Genomic DNA, 21311 nt, shown 5'->3' on the forward strand with positions numbered 1-21311 from the left:
AATCATGTCCACATGTTTTGGGCATGCCCGAAGTTTAGAGGGTTTTGGCAGGGGTTTCGCTCAGGCAATGTCCACGGTACTCAAAACACAGGTGGTGCCGAGTCCAGAGGTTGCAATCTTTGGAGTGTCGGAAGAGCCGGGAGTTCAGGGGCGAACGAGGCCGACATCTTGGCCTTTGCCTCCCTGGTAGCCCGGAGACGGATCTTATTAATGTGGAGGGACTCGAAGCCCCTGAGTGTAGAGAACTAGGTTAGTGACATGGCTGGGTTTCTCAATCTCGAGAAAATAAAGTTCGCCTTGAGAGAGTCAATGTTGGGGTTCTCTCGGAGGTGGCAGCCGTTCGTCGACTTTCTCGGGGAAAATTAAAATGTCGGCAGAAGCAGAATTCCAAAGGGGGGGGGCGGGTGATGGATTGTTGTTTTATGGTTGAGGTGTGTGAAGATTGTGATGGAGGTGGAAATGTTATTGTACCATGTTTATGTCGCTGTTATTATTATAAAAATTTGCAAATACCCTAATAAAAATTATTTTGTTTTAAATACCTGGAAGAAATGTTTTTATTATTTCAGTGTCTACAAAACTCAGTAACTGTCGATATTTTTAACAAATCACTAATTGCTTCCATGTAGATTTTGTACACTGGAGATTTTTCACGACAAGAGGATAGACATTTGATGGCAGCGGAGATTCCCAGTGTCAGACCTGATATCCTTATAATAGTGAGTTACCTTCTTCTTCATGAAGATTGTAATAAAGAAGGTATACTAAACAAAAAATAACGTCAGTAAATTTTGCATCTTATTTCTGGTGCACTAAAATGTGTATGTGGACGCTTAGAAGAGAAGGAAAATTACTAAATTATAATGTATAGAAGTCATTATTCAACTTTCTTGTATTTAAATTGTGATGGATTTGCTTATCAGGATGTTTTCTTTGTCTAGTACTTCAACAGCAGATCCATCAGCCTTTTGTCTCTCCTGGTAGTTCTGTAAAATTTTTTAAATTTAGGCTTTAGGTATGCTTTGGTTGACTTGGCCATAAAATGTTGGGCCAGATCTTGCTGGAGCAGATCACTTTTCCTGATGCACTGTTAGACTTTTGCATTCACCCTTCAGCTTAAAGATATTTTCAGCCCCAATTTGTTGGAAATGCAATGCTGGATTTAGGACCTAGGTGAACCGCAGGACCCAATAGCATCTCTGCCGAACCAATGAGATTTAAGGCTTGAAAGAAAAACGACTGAGAAAATGAAAAAGACAAAAATAAAGATTATTAAATTAAGACAGAAATGAAAAGTAAGAAAAAATTCAAATGTGAAATTTTAAAAATTTCCAACAAAAATTATAAATGTGTAGAAATGAGATTCAACAGTTTAAATAGTTCCCTTTTTGGGCTAGAGTGATTGATTAACATCTCATTAATAATTATCATGTCATGAAAAGGTACATGCACTACTAAATATGAGCCTTGGATTTCTGCGGAGGGTTTAATGGGAAATCGGTGTACAAATCCAGCATGTTCTTAAAATAATGGAGGATCCCGAGATGAGATCCTGTTTGTGCGAGTCAAATGGAGAAATGGTATAAATTAACCAACAAGCTCTCAAGATTCGTAATTCATATTGTATGTCTTATCCCCTGGACCTGGCAACTGTTCTGTGCACTAACAAGAGCAAATGTCATTAGCCCATCTTTTTTTGATCAGTGACATTTGGCCCATTATGTAACAATGATTTGTAAATACTGAGCAGCAAAATAAAATGGGAGGTTTAGGAATTTAAGAAGTGTTACTATATTCCTAGTTTATTTGTTAGGTAACTGATTTATATAAACATTTCCAATTATTTGTCTACATCAACTTTTGAAAGAGACTGCTTCTGAGTTTTTGATTCTGCTCCAAACTGCAACCCTAGAATGCAGACTTGTTTCAGACTCGGCTCACATCAAGAGTAGACCATGAAGCACCTCAAGCCTACTCCATTATCGAGTAAGATTGTGGCTGATCTTCTGCCTCCACTCCATTTTCCCACCCTTTTCAGTTTCCTTACTCTTAGTAATTCTGCTCTTTTTCATACAGGAATCCACCTATGGAACCCATATCCATGAGAAACGTGAGGAGCGTGAAGCTCGATTCTGCAACACTGTGCATGACATCGTAAATCGAGGAGGACGGTGCCTTATTCCTGTCTTTGCTCTAGGCCGTGCGCAAGAGCTGCTCTTGATTTTAGGTAAATGTTACAAATCTGATGTATCTCTCCATCCTTGTTTTCTTTTGCTAAATTTATTTCACCTACCCTGGGTTGAGAGGGTGAGACCCCCGCAGACAAAGGGAGAATGAGCAAATTCCACACGGATAGTGACCCCGGGCCGGGATCGAATTTGAGTCCACGGTGCCATAAGGCAGCAGAGCTAATCAATGTGCTGCCCGTTTTAGATACATTTAAATAAGTATGTAGGGACATTTCAGGGTGGAGCTGAGATCATCTGTACATGGGTGGCACGGTAGCGCAGTGGGTTGCACTGTTGCTTCACAGCTTCAGGGTCCCAGGTTCGATTCCCAGCTTGGGTCACTCTCTGTGTGGAGTCTGCACGTTCTCCCTGTGTCTGCGTGGATTTCCTCCGGTTTCCTCCCACAAGTCCCAAAAAACTGCTGTTAGGTAACTTGGACATTCTGAATTCTCCCTCTGTGTACTCAAACAGGCGACTAGGGGCTTTTCCAGTAACTTCATTGCAGTGTTAATGTAAGCCAACTTGTGACAATAAAGATTATTATGCACAGTGGTTAGCACTGTTGCCTCGCGCTCCGTGGTCCCAGGTTCAATCCTGGCTCTGGGTCACTGTCCCTGTGGAGTTTGCACATTCTCCCTGTGTTTGCGTGGGTCTCACCCCCATGACCCAAAGATGTACAGGGTACGGGTGGATTGGCCATGCTAAATTGCTCCTAAATTGGAAAAAGTGAATTGGGTACTCTTAAATTTTTAAAAAATGCAAAGATTATTATTATTGTTAACAAGGTGCATGTATCCTGAAACAGATTATAGTTGCAAGGAGCAGAAAGATTTGAGAAATTTTACATTAGCAATCATAGCTGATCAAATAATGAATAACTGCATTTGTTGACTAACCAAAGATAATCCTGGAAGAGAAAAGTCCTGTGAAGATTAGGCAAGTGGGCAGCATGGAGGTGCAGTGTTTAGCACTGCTGCCTACGGCGCTGAGGACCCGGGTTCGATCCCGGGTCACTGTCTGTGTGGAGTTTGCACATTCTCCCCGTGTCTGTGAGGGTTTCACCCCACAACCCAAAGATGTGCAGGTTAGGTGGTTACCATACAAAAGAACTGTCCCTTATTTGGAAAAAAATAATTGGGTAGCCTAAATTTATTTTTTTTAAAGGACTAGGCAAGTAAGATGTTGGATATTGTTGGGAAACTTTGGTTGATCAGTATTTTGCTTTCCAATCCATCTTACAATGTTGACTAGAATTTGGAACGGTGGGGGGGTATCATGGTAAAATAGAATATTCCAACTTGGCATATCTAATAGCAAAACATAATGATTCAAAACTGAGTTTCAAGATTAAGTATTAGGAAATTGAATTGAGCATCTTCTCCATCACAAAGACGACATATTTTCAACACCATAATATTGCCTGCCTTGTCCATCTGCTCTTAAACTCTTATCTGTGCCTTTTTTCACTTCCAGAATTGACTTCTCCAATATTCAACAGGCCAGGCTCAGTTTTTTCAACATTATCATATCCTGTTCCACTCACTATCGGTGCTTCCTGACCTGCATTGGTTTTGGGTTTCCTTAAAACCGTTAGTCCAAAATTGTCATCCTTTTAAATCCGTTCAGGCCTTGCCCTCCCCTTTTTCTGTAACCTCTGGCTATAAACCTCCCCATAAGTATTCTTTTTACACTAGAAACTTGTGCGGTCCTTCTTCCCTTCGTTCTACCATTGGTGGCTTTATCTTTAACACTCGTTTTCCTCCCGAACCTCTCTGCGGCTCCAACGTTGTTTGTATCTCTATGACCCTTCCTAAAAACTAGCTGTGAGGTTAGGAAACCTTTTGCTTAGACTTTTTTACTTTTATGTGCAGATGAATACTGGCAGAACCATCCTGAACTGCATGACATCCCCATCTACTATGCCTCATCCCTGGCAAAAAAGTGTATGGCCGTATACCAAACCTATGTCAATGCCATGAACGAGAAAATTCGGAAACAAATCAGCATCAACAACCCTTTTGTTTTCAAACACATCAGCAACCTAAAGGTGAGACAAATATCGTTAACTACATTTAACCAGTGTGTAGAATCTTTTAATGCAGCAAAAAATAGTTTTCATTTCAATCCATTATTTTCAAAGCAAAGTTAATGGAGGGCGGCACAGTAACACAGTGGTTAGCACTGTTACTTCACAGCTCCAGGATCCCAGGTTCGATTCCCAGCTTGGGTGCTCTGGTTTCCTCCTAACAGTTCAAAGATGTCCAGGTTAGGTCGATTGGCCGTGCTAAATTGCCCTTGGCATCCCCCATAAAAAGGTTAGGCGGGGTTACTGGGTTGCAGGGATAGGGTGGAGATGTGAGCTTAAGTAGGGTGCTCTTTCCAAGGGCCAGTGCAGATTCGATGGGCTGAATATCCTCCTCCTGCACAGTAAATTCTATGATTTTGGGCAGCACGGTGGCGCAGTGGTTAGTGCTGCTGCCTCAAGGCGCCGAGGTCCCAGGTTCGATCCCGGCTCTGGGACGCTGTCCGTGTGGAGTTTGCACATTCTCCCCATGACTGCGTGGGTTTCGCCCCCACAACCCAAAAGATGTGCAGGGTAGGTGGATTGGCCACGCTAAATTGCCCCTTAATTGGAAAAAATGAATTGGGTACTCAGAATTTAAAAAAAAAATAAATGTAATGATTTTTATAAGACGTGATAGATTTAGAACAATTGGTTCCAAATCTATTCAAACTAATTCCAATCCAATGCCTAGTCCTTAGTATGCGTCTATGTTCAAGCCGTCTATGGTATGATTAGTTGGCACTAAATAAACAATCTGATTGACAGGCCATACCACAGCTGGTGAGGGAAGTGGAAATTAAATTAATTAATTGAATACCAGTTCTGATAAAATTCTGTAGAGTTCAATTTTTTCAATATAGTGAAAGTGCTGAGCTATAGACTTTTAAAAAATGTCCACCAATAAGTTACATAGAGATTATTGAAAAATGACCGGAGTAGGAACTTTATGATCATTATTTTTGTTTTCTTTCTGACTGGATTCTTTTCTTCTTGAAGAGCATGGATCATTTTGATGACATTGGTCCAAGTGTGGTAATGGCCTCTCCTGGTATGATGCAGAGTGGTTTGTCCAGAGAACTGTTTGAAAGTTGGTGCACTGATAAGAGAAATGGGGTCATTATTGCAGGTTACTGCGTTGAAGGCACCCTTGCCAAGGTACGTAAACTTACAATATCAAACATGTCTTGATTCTTTCATTTGATTTTAGTTTACTGCCAGAGTGTTTTAACTTTATTACTTGGACTCCAAACTACCCAATGTTTGCTAATGATATCACTGACTGGTTGAACCATAAGCCTCAGTGAAAAAGAAAACTGTTCAAAGTGCTCCTGTGAAGGGTTAATAGAGTTCTGAAGAAGAATCACATTTGACTTGAAACATTCAATCTGTTTCTCTCCACAGATGCTGCCATACCTGCTGAGTATTTCCAGCACTTTCAGTTTTTATTTCGGATTTCCAGCATTTTGCTTTTATTTTGATGTTCTGCCATGCATTTATAGAACAGTTGGAGACCAGCCAACCCCCACAATTAGCTTAGCTTCACGTCAAGTTTCAAGTGTTGGCAAATGCCTGCACAAGGTGCTGAGTGAATACTAAGCATTTCTGCTATGGAAGGGAAATTAGTTGAGAATCTGTAAGAGTGGCTGAGTTGCAGAGAAATATTGCTACAGCCTCATATGTAGGTTGTCAAAGAGCCAACTTGGCTGTTTCATGGGAATGGGGGGGAGGAAGGAGGAATGCCAATCCTGATTGTGACCTTTGTGTTGAAACAGCACTTGAAATTTTTTTTTTTAATTATTCAAGGCATTTTAATATAATCAAACAAAAGCAGAAGAACAGTGTTGAAACAACACTGTAGCCACCCTTGTTATTCATCACTGGTTGGCATGAAACAGTAAAGGATATAAATATCTCCAGCTTCTGCTGGATTTCAAGTCGACAGTGATTCATATCATCCAAAGAGTGGTCCTTCGATAATACCTAACTAAAAGATTATGGTAGCCCTTTCAGTCAGGGTGTTAAGATGGAAAAAAAGAAAGAAATAGCTGCTGAACAAGATTTGGGTGATGCGTACATACACGGGCAAATACATCATTTTTGATTACTTTGTAAACTAAGTGAGTTTTTATTTTTAAAAGATTGTGTGTTTTTTGCGGAAACATCTACTTGTCACAGTAAAGAAGCACAGGAGGTGCTGAACTTTTTTTTGTGTAAATATGGACAGTAATGCAAAGTTTGTGCTTTTTCAACGATTACTCGGCAAGATTGATGTATTATTAATATTTCTGTTTCTTAAATTGCAGCATATTATGTCAGAACCTGAGGAGGTAACTACCATGTCTGGACAGAAGTTGCCATTGAAGATGTCTGTAGATTACATCTCATTCTCTGCACATACAGATTATCAACAAACCAGTGAATTCATTCGTGCGTTAAAGCCACCACATGTGGTTAGTAGCGAACTGCAGTTATTCCGTTTTTATTTTGTAGATCTTGCAACCCATGCCCTACATTTCTCCTTCTTTTCCCCTTGTCTCTCTTGACGAGAGTACATTTCTACAATTGAAGGCATTGTTGCTGTCATCCAGTTGGCCTGACTTCATGGTATGAGTCCAGAAAGCTAATTGTTTGTGGGCTTGGGAGGTTTGGCCAGCGGGACAGAGGATCTGTGCTTCACTGACCTGACACCCACACATTCGGGGTCAAAAATCATCGTTGATTTTGTTCTCTTGCACTTGAGCCAGGTATTCAGTTTCTGCTGCCTTCCTGCAAAGGATGCCTAGAGTGGGAACTTATCACATTAGAATTGCGCGTTACATTGTCTTATTTTTCTAAATAAGAGATAGGTATTCGTGTTTAATCTTAGAAATTAGAAAATATGCTGTGTGTTTATTGTTGTAAGATGCTGCACATTGATTACATTTGGAATTTCTTTGTAGTTGCTTGTCCATGGTGAACAGAATGAAATGGCCAGACTGAAGGCGGCACTTATCCGAGAATATGAAGACAATGATGAAGTTCATATTGAAGTCCACAACCCACGCAACACAGAAGCCGTGGCGTTGTACTTCAGAGGTGAAAAACTGGCTAAAGTAGGATTTCATTTTTTTTTCTAATGAGAATGATATCTGTCCAGTCGCACCAATCTAGACCATTTTTTTTTGTGTGTGTGTGTTCTAACGTTTCTGCCAATTTCCTCTTGCTTTCTCCTCTTGCAACTATTGACTTCAATTATGTCTTAATTAGTTATTAGGCCCCCTTTCTTACTTCTTTGAAATGAGTACGAGAGCAATTTTAGCATTGACCAAGATTGAACCTGGGGGATTTCTGGTCTGCATGACCCACCTGCTTGCAGGATCAGTTCACTGATGCAATCAAGGTGGCTTTGGGCATTTTAATAAATATCAAATTCCGAGATAATTTCAAAAGTGCTTTGGTTAGCTGAAGCAGCAACACCTGGAATTGCTTATCCTGTTAATGCTTACTGTTATTGAGATTTTGGCACCAGCTTCATGTTAGTGGGTCCATAAATTTGATGTGAATATTTTAATATAAGAGCTCATTTGCACTCCTGAAACCAATTAATTAGATGCTGGAGTAGTGCTGCATATCAGAATTTGACACGTCTCCATGTGTATTGAAACTACTGCTAAAGTCCAATAAACCTTTCTGTGGATGCTGGTTGTTTTTTTACTGAATTGAATACTGTATACTACTGAGTGAAATTTGCCATGAATACATGTTCTTAGAAAATTGGAAGAGAATGTACCTGCAGAGCCATGTGTAATGCATGATGTCACATTTATATGCCTGCATGGATATTCTGGTGCTTCGTATTTAACCAAACCAGTGTATCATTGATTTATGAGTATTATAATCTAGCCAGATCAGACGAGAAAGCGTTTTTAAAACACATTTTATTACAGGCACCCAGAAAATAACAAGGACTTACAATAACAATAACTTTGTGCATTAGTTGATTTTTAAAATTCCTAACTCTTCTCAAGTTGTGCGTACAGCCTTGTAACCACTAAGTATTATCTCTCCAGAAACACTGACATTTCCAATTGAATTGAATTCACTAGGGGAATAACTTGTCCAGTTTTTATTTTTAACTTGTTGCTTTAATTTGACCTTTTGAATTATGCATTTCTCATCATTCAGTGATTCTGTATCTTATGGAGTGCAGTGTGGGGAGTTTTGATTTTTAGATTTGTTAATTTCTATCTAAATCACATTTTTAATTTGCACTTGGATTGTAAAATGTTATTGCTCAGGAGAGTTACGAAGGCCAGAATAATGTGAACAGCGGAAGACAACCTTCCCTAACCAGCAGAGTGGGCATGCACAATCTCTTCTGTGCCTCAATTCCATATTCAAACGAATTGAGAAGTATAGCCGGCTATACATTTCATATTAGATGGTTTAGAATACTTTTAGCTGTATGTACTTTTAGCAGATAACAAGTATTCAGAATAATATGCAGCATATCAAACTTAAACTCACTGGATAAAAATTCATTTGTAGATAAATATAAACTGGTTTCAAGTAATATTTATAAAATTAAGCAGAGATGGTACCAGCAAATGAAAAATCATTGCAGAACCGGTAAAACTGACTTGTGGAGTCCTTTCCCTTGAATATCATATGGCTCTTAATTATCTTTGTAAATTTCTGTAATCATACAATTTCTGTTTACTTTGTTAAATTGTTGCAGATTTCTCTCCATCATTCTCTTGCAGAATATCTCAGTTCTATATTTGCTGGTGTTCAGAGTATTTAGTAGTTGACTGATGTCTTTGAAAGGCTGGCAGTTATGGGGAGTTGCATCCTTTTGACTATTTAAGTCGGGTTACGTTTTTAAAAAAAAAAATCAGATTTTAAGCTTGATTATTTAAATGTTTTTGTCAGGTGATGGGCTGCTTGGCAGATAAAAAGGCTGATCAAGGTCAAAGGATTTCAGGAATACTTGTAAAAAGAAACTTCAACTATCACATACTTATTCCATCTGACCTATCCAGTAAGTAAATGTATTTTCTACATATTTCCCTCTTCACTAGTATATTCAGGAAATATGTGAAAGGTTTTGAGAGGGTACAGAATAGGTTTATAAACATAGTTCCAAGAAATGTGCATAGATTAGAGAAGCTGGAGTGTTTTTCATTTCTTCTCAGAGCAGAGAAAATTGAGAGGAGATTTCATAGGTGTTCAAACTGCTAAGACCCTCAGGGCACACTGCCTTAAGTCGCCCAACCATCTTCTGCTGCTTCATCAAAGACCTGCCTTCCACCATAAGGTCAGAAGTGGGGATGTTTGCGGATGGCTGCACAATGTTTAGCACCATTCGTGACTCCTCAGAAAATGAAGCAGTCCATGTCCAAATGCAGCAAGACCTGGAAAATGTCCAGGCTAAAGCTGACAAGTGACAAGTTACATTTGCGCCACACAAGTGCCACGAAATGACCATCTTCTATAAGACGGGGTCTAACCACTGCCCCTTGACATTCAATGGCATTACCATCGCTGAATCCCCCACAATCAACATCCTGCGGGTTACCATTGATCAGAAACTGAACTGGGCTAGCCATATTAATACAGTGGCTACCAGGGTAGGTGAAAGGCTAGAAATCCTATGGTGAGTAACTCTCCTCCTGACTCCTCAAGACTGTCCACCATCGACAAGACGTAAGTCAGAAGTGTAATGGAATACTCTCCACTTGCCTGGATGAGTGCAGCTCTAACAATACTCAAGAAACTCGACACCATCCAGGACAAAGCAGCCACTTGATTTCTCCCCCTTCCACAAATATTCAAACCCTCCACCACCAATGAACAATGGCAGCCGTTTGTACCATCTGCAAGATGCACCGCAGTAACTCACCAAGGCTCCTTAGACAGCACCTTCCAAACCCACGACCACTACCATCTAGAAGGGCAAGAACAGCAGATACCTGGGAACACCATCACCTGGAGGTTCCCCTCCAAGTCACTCACCACCCTGACTTGGAAATATATCGCTGTTCTTTCACTGTTGCTAGGGCAACATCCTGGAACTCCCTCCCCAACAGCACAGTGTGTGTATCTACACCTCCAGGACTGCAGCAGTTCTCGAAGACAACTCATGACCACCTTCTGAAGGGCAACTAGGGATGGGCAATAAATGCTGGCCTAACCAGCGACACCCACATCCTGGAAATGAATATAAAAAAGCATGAGGGCTGCAGACAGAGTAGATCAAAATAAACTGTTCCCATTTAGGCGGAAGAGCAGAAAACCGGAGGACAACTATTTAAGGTGAATGGCAAAGGAGTCAATGTTAACATGAGGGAATGGTTTTCTATGAGGCAAGCAGTTAGGACCTAGAAGGTACCACCTGAAAAGGTGGTGGAGGCAGGATCAGTTGTGTCCTTCAAAAGGGAATTGGATAAGCAGCCGAGAGGAAAAATTTGCAAAGCAACAGGGAAAGGGCAGGGGAGTGGGACTAGCTAATTTGCACTTTCAGGGACCCAGCATGGACTGGATGGGCCAAATGGCTTTTTTCTGCACTATGACTATCCTATAATTTTTTTTCTATGATTTTTGGATTTAAGAAAGGGAAAAGGGAGAAAAACATTGATGTAAGATGTAACTTTGTCCCACCTTTTCTAGAAATAGTTGAATGACTTGATAAATCTGTGAATATAACACCATGGTTAGTACTGTTGCTTCACAGCGCCAGGGCACCAAATTCGATTCCTGGCTTGGATCACTCTGTGCGGAATCTGCACGTTCTCCCCATGTCTGTGTGAATTTTCTCCTGGCACTCCGATTTCCTCCCACAAGTCCCGAAAGACGTGCTGTTAGGTAATTTGGACATTCTGAATTTTCCCTCGGTGCATCCGAACAGGTGCCGGAATGTGGCGACTAGGGGTTTTTCACAGTAACTTCATTGTAGTGTAAATGTAAGCCTACCTGTGACAATAAAGATTATTATTATTACTATTATTACAATGCAACCAGCTCCTGGCTGAGACTCAGTCAATGATGAGACCACTATTTTTCACAATTCAAACCTGTTTTAATCCAGTAGTTTGACCACATCTTATTCCATTTATTCAAAACTTGCTACCTGACAGTCGCTTTAGGGAAATCTGGATACCACAAACCGAAACAGTCCACTCTGAAAATAATTTTTTTAATGTGCCACTTTATTAGAAATTAACGGACAACGCTGAGAATTGTGATGTTGCACAAGTTAAGTTGCATCAATATATTTCATTTTTATCACATCCCAAATGCATAATGTTGGTTTCGAGCAAGGGAACCGTCAATCTACCCAGCCTGACCTCTATGTGATTCCACTCGTACTCTAGTTGGGACCACCCCCCCCCCCCCAAAAAAAAAACTCTCTGGGTAACTAGGGGATTGCTGGTCTCCCATGCCCTGAGGAAAACATTTTTTTTTAAATGGAAAACCGAAGAGATCTGAGTACAGATTCCCGTTGTACACCACTATTCGCAAATCACTAATCTGAAAACATCCATTTAGCCTTATTCTTTGTATATGGGTTCAACACCCTAATGAAATGCATTAGATCGTGCCACTCAGACTGCAGGCTGCATTGAAGAACAATGGATAGGAAGGCATGGGAAACAGGGCAGCAGGAATGGAATTGGTCCCATTTATTTCCTGGGATCAGCACTGCTTTGAACTAGCAAAGTAATTAGATTCAAATTTGTTTCAAACTCTAAAATGAGACTGGTTCTGAAAACAAATTGTTTCTAGCATTATATAGTTGATCCTTCTGTAATTCTAAAATATATATATATATACAGGGGGTTAGATAGGGTGGACAGTGAGAGCCTTCTCCCGCGGATGGAAATGGCTGGCACGAGGGGACATAGCTTTAAACTGAGGGGTAATAGATATAGGACAGAGGTCAGAGGTAGGTTCTTTACGCAGAGAGTAGTGAGGCCGTGGAATGCCCTACCTGCAACAGTAGTGAATTCGCCAACATTGAGGGCATTTAAAAGTTTATTGGATAAACATATGGATGATAAGGGCATAGTGTAGGTTAGATGGCTTTTGTTTCGGTGCAACATCGTGGGCCGAAGGGCCTGTACTGCGCTGTATCGTTCTATGTTCTATATATGTCTGAAGTATACTAGCTCAAAAGATAAACTGTCCTCTTTCCCTTTTTTACAGATTACACTGACCTAGCAATGAGCACAGTGACACAGACCCAGGCCATTCAGTACTCCGGATCTTTCATGCTCTTGGCACAACACCTCCAAACACTTGCAGGTTTGTATATAACTTTGCTCATTTCTTGTTCCCCCTCCACTGCCCCAAAGCTGCTAACTTCTGACCATTGATGACGTTCCATTACCTTGCATTATCAACGCTTTTTCACAAAAGTACAGCGAATATCAGCAAATCATTCAGTTGGGGGGGATACTGCCGATAAGCTTGATGTGTCTAGGATTATTTGGATTTGCATTCTGGCTTTTTCACTTCCATTGTTCGAAAAATTACTTGTAGGTGGCATGCATAATTACACAGAGCATTCACATGGGCGGGGGGTTAGCACTGCTGCCTCACCACACCAGAGGGGCCATCCGGAGACTGCCTGTGGAGTTTCCACTTTCCCCCGTGTCTGTGTGGATTTCCCCCGGTGCTCCGGTTTCCTCCCACAATCCAAAGATGTGCAGGTTAGGTGGATTGGCCATGATAAATTGCCTCTTAGTTACCCCTTGGTGCAAGTTAGGTGGGGTAATGGGGATAGTGGGGGGGGGGGGGGCCTAGGTAGGGTGCTCCTTCAGAGGGTTGTTGCAGACTCTATGGGCCAAATGGCCTCCTGCACTGTAATAATTCTATGGTTCTATGTACACTTCCCCAACAGATCACTGGGTTGCAATTAAAGGCAGGAACCTGCTTTCACTTGATTTTTGTTGCCCTGGATAAGAACTGCTGCAGTTAGTTGTAGCTCTTTTCACTTTGAGGGATTTAACCGGAGGATCACCACACCTCAGGCGAGGAACAAGGTTGAGAAGATGGTCCTGAATAACCTCAGCCTCACTTTGCATCACGAATCAGCTGTCCAGCCCACTGAGCTAAACCGTCCCGTTCCCCCCCCTTAGGTAATTACTTCAACACAAATAGACAACTAAATGGGATATTCGGCACCACATGCCTCACCACCATAAGAGACAGTGCATTTTAAGTACTCCGTCAATAAGGAAGGAAACATCTTAAATTCAAGGACTATTGTTTCTGTCGGGGATCAGGGATGATTCGTGTTATTGTATTTTGGTGGAACTCGGTTGAACAAATCAGATGTTCAGAAAATATTAATTTACTGTACTTTAGAATTCTAACTGCTGTATGTATTCAAAGATAGTTCTTCCGTTGCCTTTGAAAGAAGAATTGTAAGCATTCTAATTGAATAACATTTTATCTTTCAGATGATGTTGAAGAAGTAGAAGTTCAAGAAAAGCCAGCACTGAGAGTCTTCAAAGCTATCACAGTGATTCAGGAGCCAAGCATGGTTGTGTTAGAGGTGAATGAATTTTTTTCCAATATTTCTTTTTTCCGGTTTCAAATAATTAAAAAAAAAAATAAGAACAAACTTATTTATATAGCGTTCTTCATTTTTAAAAAATATATATATTTATTAAAGTTTTTGAACACAATTTTTCTCCCTTACAAAGAATAACCCCCCCCCCCCCGTAACAAAAAAAAACAAGAAATCGCGCAGAGCAAGATATATACATGGCAAAATGATATATTTACACAGCTTTGTGCACTGGCCCTCACCCGTACGTGCCAGTTTCCCCAACCCTTCATGTTATCTCTTGCTCATCCACCCTCCCAGACAGTCCCCCCCTTTCTCCCCCCCCCCCCCCCCCCAAGGACGCCCCCCCCCCCCCCCCCCCCCCCCCCCCCGAGGTTGCTGCTGCTGCTGACCGACTTTCCTCTAACGCTCCGCGAGATAGTCTAGGAACGGTTGCCACCGCCTGTAGAACCCCTGCGCAGACCCTCTCAAGGCAAACTTAATCCTCTCCAACTTTATTAACCCAGCCATATCATTTATCCAGGCCTCCAGGCTGGGGGGCTTCGCCTCCTTCCACATTAGCAAGATCCTTCGCCGGGCTACTAGGGACGCAAAGGCCAGAATGCCGACCTCTTTCGCCTCCTGCACTCCCGGTTCGTCCACTACTCCAAATATTGCTAGCCCCCAGCTTGGCTTGACCCGGACTTTCACCACCTGAGATATTGCTCCCGCCACTCCTCTCCAGAACCCCTCCAGTGCCGGGCATGACCAAAACATATGGACATGGTTCGCCGGGCTCCCTGAGCACCTTCCACATCTGTCCTCTACCCCAAAGAACCTACTCAACCTCGCCCCCGTCAAGTGCGCTCTGGACCACCTTAAATTGTATCAGGCTGAGCCTGGCACACAAGGAGGAGGAATTAACCCTACCTAGGGCATCAGCCCACAGACCTTCCTCTATCTCCTCCCCCAGCTCCTCCTCCCATTTACCCTTCAACTCTCCTACCAGCGCTTTCCCATCTTCTTTCAACTCCTGGTGTATTTCTGACACCTTGCCCTCCCCGACCCATACACCCGAGATCACCCTATCTTGAACTTCTTGTGCCGGGAGCAACGGGAATTCCCTCACCTGTCGCCTCACAAAAGCCCTCACCTGCATATATCTAAAGGCATTTCCCGGGGGTTATATAGTGTTCTTCATGACCACCAGCTGTTTCAAAGCACTTTACATCCATCCAATTAAGTACTTTTGAAGCATATTTGCTATTATTTTTTCAAATTCTTTTACAGGATTTGGGTGTCGCTGGTTAGGCCAGCATTCATTGTCCATCCCTAGTTTCCTTTTAGAAGGCGGTGGTGATTTGCCTTCTTGAACGGCTGCAGTCCCTGAGGTGTTAGGGAGGGAGTTCCAGGATTTTGTCCCAGCGACAATGAAGGAACGGCAATATATTTCCAAGTCAGGGTGACATAGAAGCATAGAAAAAATAGGAGCAGGAGGAGGCCATTTGGCCCTTCACACCCGCTCCGCCATTCATTCTGATCATCCAACTCAATTGCCTAATCCCGCTTTCCCTTGTATCCTTTGATCACCTTCGCCCTAAGTGCTATATCTAACGGCTTCTTGAAACCATACATTGTTTTGGACTCAACTACTTCCTGTGGTAACGAATTCCACAGGCTGACCACTCTCTGGGAGAAGATGTTTCTCCTCATCGCTGTCCTAAATGGTCTACCCCTTATTCTCAGACTGTGACCCCTGGTTCCGGACACACCCCCCATCAGGAACATCCTTCCTGTCCAATACTGTCATAATTTTATAGGTTCCTATGAGTTCCTCCCCCCCCCCCCCCCCCCCCCCCCCCCCATTCTTCTGAACTCCAGCAAATACAATCCTAACCGATTCAATCTCTCCTTGTACGTCAGTCCTGCCATCCCAGGAATCAGTCTGGTAAACCTTTGCTGCACTCCCTCTATAACTAGAACAACCTCCCTTGGATAAGGTGACCAAAACTGCACACAATATTCCAGGTGTGGCCTCACTAAAGCCCTGTATAATTGCAGCAAGACATCCCTGCTCCTGTACTCTAATCCTCTCGCAATGATGACGAGCATACGATTTGCCTTCTTTGCCGCATGCTGCACCTGCATGCTTATCTTCAGTAAGTTGTAACTAACCTGGAGGGGAGCCTCCAGGTTGTGGTTTGCCCTTGTCCTTCTTGATGCTCGTGGGTTTGGAAGGTACTACCTAAGGTGCCTTTGTGAGTTGTTGCAGTGCACCTTATACAGGGTGTACACTGCTGCTTGTGCTTATCGGTGGTGGCAGGATTGAATGTTTGTGGAAGGGATGCCAATCAAGCAGGTTGCTTCGTCCTGGATGGTGTCAAGCATCTTTTTTCCCCCTGCCACCCCCTCTATTCTCTCTCCCACCCCCCCCCTCTCCATCTATTCCTCCACCCTCTCCATACCCCCATCCCTCCATTCCCCCACCACCCCACTCCCTCTACTCCCACCACTCCCACACTCACTCTATTCTCCCCACTCCCTCTATCCCCCCGCCACTCCCCACCTTCTATTCCCCCACCACCCCCCCAGCCCTCTTATCCCCTTGCCTCCCCCCCCAGCCCCACACTTCCTCTATTCCCCCCCCCCCCCCCCCCATGCCTGCATCCCCCCACTTCCTCTATTCCCCCACACCTCCAACTCCCTTGGTGTTGAGCTTCTTGTTGTTGGAGATGCACTCATCCATGCAAGTAAAGAGTATTCCATCATAATCCTGACTTGTGCCTTGTAGGTGGTGGAGTCTGGAGGCAAGTTACTTTGCCGCAGGATTCCTAGCCTTTGACCTGCTCTCGTACCCGCAGTGTTTATATGGCTAGTCCAGTACAGTTTGTGGTCAAAGGTAGCCCTCAGGATGTTGATACTGGAGGATTCAGCGATGGTGATGCCATTGACTGTTAAGGGATGATGGTTAAATTCTCTCTTGATTGAGATTATGTGGCGTGAATGCTTCTTGCCACTTGTCAGCCCAAGTCTGGATATTGTCCAGGTCTTGCTGCATTTGAATATGGACTGCGTCAGTTGCCTGAGGAATCATGAATGGGAGGAATCATGAATGGTGTTGAACATTGTGCAGTAATGTAGTATAATGTAGGAAAAGCAGCAGCCAATGCTCACAGAAAATCCCAACAAACCAGATAATCTGTTTTTTGTGACCGTGATTGAGCGATAAATATTAGCCAGGACACGGGGGTAACCCCTTGATCTTCAAAATTGTGCCATGGAATCTTTTACATCCACGTGAAAAGTCAGACAGGGTTCAGTTTAACGTACCATCCGGGATACGGCACCTTCTGACATTGTAGCAGTTCCTCAGTTTGCTTTTTGTGCATAAGACCTGCATTGGAACTTGAACCTGGAACCTTGTGACAGAGAGGCCAGAGTGCTACTAACTAAACCAGGGATGGTTTTTAACCATGGAAGAAAGAAAAATGGTGTAGAGCCTTTCATACCATTGCAATATCCCAAAGCATTTCACACATACATTATTTTTGAAGTGTAGTGTAGGTAAATGTGGCAGCAGAATTGCACAAAGCAAGGTTCCACAAATAACTGAGATAAATAATCAATTAATCTATTTTGATGGTGTTGACCAAGAAGTGATAGAACATCCCTGTTCTTTATCAAATGGTTAAGTTGGGTCTTTGACATCCACCTCAGCAGGCAGAAAGTACCTAAGTTTTACAATCTTGCCCAAAGCAAAGTACTTCTGGTAATATGGAATTCCTCAGTCCACTATTGAGATGTGAGCCTAAATTGTGTCGTCAATCTGGAAACCCAAACTTTCTGACTTAAAATCATAAGATGTTAATGGCACGGAAAGAGGCCACTTAGCTGAAAAACAAGCCACCCCGGCTTAATCTTTCTTTCAGAATTTCGGCCGTAGCTCTGCAAGTTATGGCACTTGAGGTGAATATCCAACATCTTTTAAATTAGTTGAGGGTTTCTGCCTCTACCCTTCCAAGGCAGTGAGTTCCAGACTCCCACAGCCTTCTTGGTGAAAGACCCTTTTCTCATCTCCCCTTTAATCTTTCTACCATTCACTTTAAATCCATGTCCCCTAGTTACTGACCTCTACGCTAAAGTAAATAGACCCTTCCCATCCACTCTTACAGATGATCAACTTATAGTTGAACCAGGCTAACATTTGTCAGTATGACCCCCTTGTCAGTAATCATCATGGAGCTGTGCTTTATCATCACGTTAACCATCGAGGTCCACGTTTGTTATTTTTTTCAGGTGACCGCACTGTTTTGTTCATTTTCATTTCCAATAACTTTGAATAATATCCTCTAGTCTTTTTCAATGTAACTTTCCCACTATATTTGATTCTCTGTCACTGACAAAGTCAAGTTAGTAAACCACAGCATGATGAAATAAAAAGGATTTGATACTTCAGTAAAGTTGTTTATATCAAACTTTATATTTATTTTTCACAGTGGGTGGCAAATCCATTAAATGACATGTATGCAGACGCAGTGATGACAGTGATTCTGGAAGTGCAGTCAAACCCTAAAGCACAAAAAGGTGTGTCTATTTTCATTGCTTCAATTTTTGCCTCTTCAAATGTTGTCTTGTACTTTTTTAACCAATTTTTTCCCCTCTGCTGCTGAAAGCACTAATTGTTGCTGGGTATGAGTTCAAAAATGCTGGAGAACTATCTTGCCCAGGTAGTTGGTCATTCTTCATGTATGAGCCTGAAAATTGAGCTTTGGCAGGTTATTCAACCATGAATGTTATTGTAATTTGAATCTGACCCTATCATCACTGAACATCAAAAACACACTTTGCGACAGGACCACTGGATGTCAATCACAGATAGGAAACCTGGTGCATTTATATTTTCATTATTAGTTACTGAGGCCTATTATGGAACCCCAAATAGCTGACTTAGCTGAAATCTTGGGCTGAATTCTCCGACTCTGCAGCTATGTCCGCAGGATCCGTCTGGTCTTACGACCAAAAAGTTGGCGCCGCTCCCGCACCGATGCTTCGCCTGGTGGGGGGGCTAGCAGCCGCGCCAAGTAAAGCCTTTACCTGCCGATACAGATGCAGAATGGCCAGGTCCGTGGGCGCGCAAGCGCACGGCGACGGCCGCACCATACAACATGGCACCGGCCGCACGTGGACCCGGCCTGCCAAAAACTGCCCCCCTGTAACTCCCCTCGTCACCCCTGGTCCACCCTCCACAAGTCCCCCCAGTTCCCGCCGAAGCCCCACCTGTCAGCGGAACGGCTCCCCCGCAACGTAGCCGCCACGCCAGGTTTGCGAAAAGTGAGAGGACACATGTCCCACGCTGCCGGGAAGTCGGCCCATCGGGGGAGGGCCTCAGGTGACTTCCTGAAGCCACCCTGACGGTGTGTGACATACTCCTCGAGTATGCTGTTTTTGAGGGAGCGGAGCATCGGGAAAAACAGCACCGCCCTCGATTCCAGAGTAAAAATGGATTCTCTGGCCGATCGACGAACGCAATTTCGGCGATCGGAGAATCCCGCCCCGTGCGTCTCAGAACAGACCAGGAGATAAATCTTTTGTGCTCTCTCGATCTCTCCCTCTCCTCCCCCCAGCAATAAATGTAAGGTGATTATGCTTTATTGTGTTCTGATTGGGTCCTTTAAGGGATCCATTCATAGTATTGTATTGTTTTAGGCAGGCAGTTCAACAAACTAAAAGACATGTAGCAGCCTGGTGTCTGCATTCTAAAGTATGCAACAGAAAAAAAATACATAGATTTTTTTCTCATTGAACAGAGCAACGCACAGCAAGCCTTTCTGCAAAATTGAACATTGCTGCCTCTCAGCGCTGTATCAGTCGATGTGTGTATTTTTGGAAACTTGATTCCTGGTAAAAGTGTTGGATTTTTTAAACCTGTATCGTAGATGCTTCTTAATTATAATTGAACTACATGTGCCATATAAAACAAAAATAAGTTATTAATTCACAGTTAGTATGTCTGATGTATCCCTTTTTAATTGTTATTTTGTTTAATAAATAGAATGTTGGATGCTAAAATATTTCCATATTTTCTAGTTGTGCAACAAAGTACAAACAAAAAATTTGACAAGGAAACATATGCAAAGAGACTGGAGATTATGCTTGAGTAAGTTTCTTCACTTTGCTTTAATTCTGGTGCCTAAAAAAACTATTCCTAATTTAGTCCATTATTGTAGCTGAGAAAACAACATGTATTTAAATTGTTATTAGCTTTTTTTTCCTCAACATAATTTCATCCCTTTCTCATACTTTCAGCATACTTTTTTTCCCTGGAAGTATGTTCAGAAGTTTCCAAATTGTGTGGAATTTTTCCGTTGCCACTTTTAAACCAGACTTGCAATGCAGCTGACGAATGTTCTTTATTGTTCCGTACTAGGGAAAGTACTACTACTTTTGCTCTGCACTCTTTTCCCCCCCCGCTCTCCCACCCACTTCCCGCAGCAGAACAAAGAAAAGTACAGCACAGGAACTGGCCCTTCGGCCCTCCAAGCCTGTGCCTGACCATGCTGCCGTCTAAACTAAAATCTTCTACACTTCCTGGGTCCGTATCCCTCTATTCCCATCCTATTCATGTATTTGTCAAGATGCCCCTTAGATGTCACTATCGTCCCTGCTTCCACCACCACCTCCGACAGCAAGTTCCAGGCACCCACTACCCTCTGTGTAAAAAAACTTGCCTTGTACATCTCCTCTAAACCTTGCTCCTCGCACCTTAAACCTATGCCCCCTAGTAATTGACCCCTCTACCCTGGGAAAAAGCCTCTGGCTATCCACTCTGTCTATGCCCCTTATAATTTTGTAGACCTCTATCAGGTCGCCCCTCAACCTCCTTCGTTCCAGTGAGAACAAACCGAGTTTATTCAACCGCTTCTCATAGCTAATGCCCTCCATACCAGGCAACATACTGGTAAATCTCTTCTGCACCCTCTCTAAAGCCTCCATGTCCTTCTGGTAGTGTGTGTTGCTAACATTTGCCTTAGTTTAATTGCTCTGTTTTATCACCTTTGCTCTTGAGTCGCCAGGTATCTTTATGATACCGCCACGTGATTCAAGTCCGAGTAATGATCAATAATCCAATACACCGCTTAGTAAGATTTAAATCAAAGCACATTTATTAAACACAGTAATCACTACTCATGTACAAATTCTACGTCGAAGCTACTTCTACGACTAAGAGGCCAATACTTAACTTGGAACTGGCCCACCAGGTCAGGGAAACGAATGGCCTTTCGTTCGGGTTTTGAGCCTGCGGGATTCGACGTTGGTACAGAGTGGTAGCTAGGAGCGCCTATCTCGTAGCGAGCGTTGAAGTAAGACTTGCTGGATATCAGCGGCGGCTGAACCGGTCACTGTCAAGGGTTGGTTCGCGTTGCTGAGTGACCCGGTCAAGAAGAACAATTTGAACTTGGGCTTGATTCTTATAGTCCCCAGGGGC

At 42.8% G+C, this 21311-nt stretch overlaps 1 protein-coding gene across 1 annotated transcript in view; it reads left to right on the top strand.

Annotated features, from left to right (window-relative positions):
• cpsf3 (cleavage and polyadenylation specific factor 3) overlaps nucleotides 1-21311 on the top strand; it is a 42627-nt gene that overhangs the window by 9418 nt on the left and 11898 nt on the right. The window contains exons 6-16 of the mRNA XM_072498752.1: nucleotides 630-719; nucleotides 2077-2227; nucleotides 4100-4275; nucleotides 5290-5448; nucleotides 6597-6743; nucleotides 7233-7385; nucleotides 9205-9313; nucleotides 12478-12576; nucleotides 13737-13831; nucleotides 18322-18409; nucleotides 19913-19982. Of these exons, the coding sequence (XP_072354853.1) occupies nucleotides 630-719; nucleotides 2077-2227; nucleotides 4100-4275; nucleotides 5290-5448; nucleotides 6597-6743; nucleotides 7233-7385; nucleotides 9205-9313; nucleotides 12478-12576; nucleotides 13737-13831; nucleotides 18322-18409; nucleotides 19913-19982 (1337 nt within the window). The remainder of the gene's footprint in view (nucleotides 1-629; nucleotides 720-2076; nucleotides 2228-4099; nucleotides 4276-5289; nucleotides 5449-6596; nucleotides 6744-7232; nucleotides 7386-9204; nucleotides 9314-12477; nucleotides 12577-13736; nucleotides 13832-18321; nucleotides 18410-19912; nucleotides 19983-21311) is intronic.

The sequence above is a fragment of the Scyliorhinus torazame genome, chromosome 4 (assembly GCF_047496885.1).
Source record: "Scyliorhinus torazame isolate Kashiwa2021f chromosome 4, sScyTor2.1, whole genome shotgun sequence".
In the NCBI taxonomy this organism is placed as follows: domain Eukaryota; kingdom Metazoa; phylum Chordata; class Chondrichthyes; order Carcharhiniformes; family Scyliorhinidae; genus Scyliorhinus; species Scyliorhinus torazame.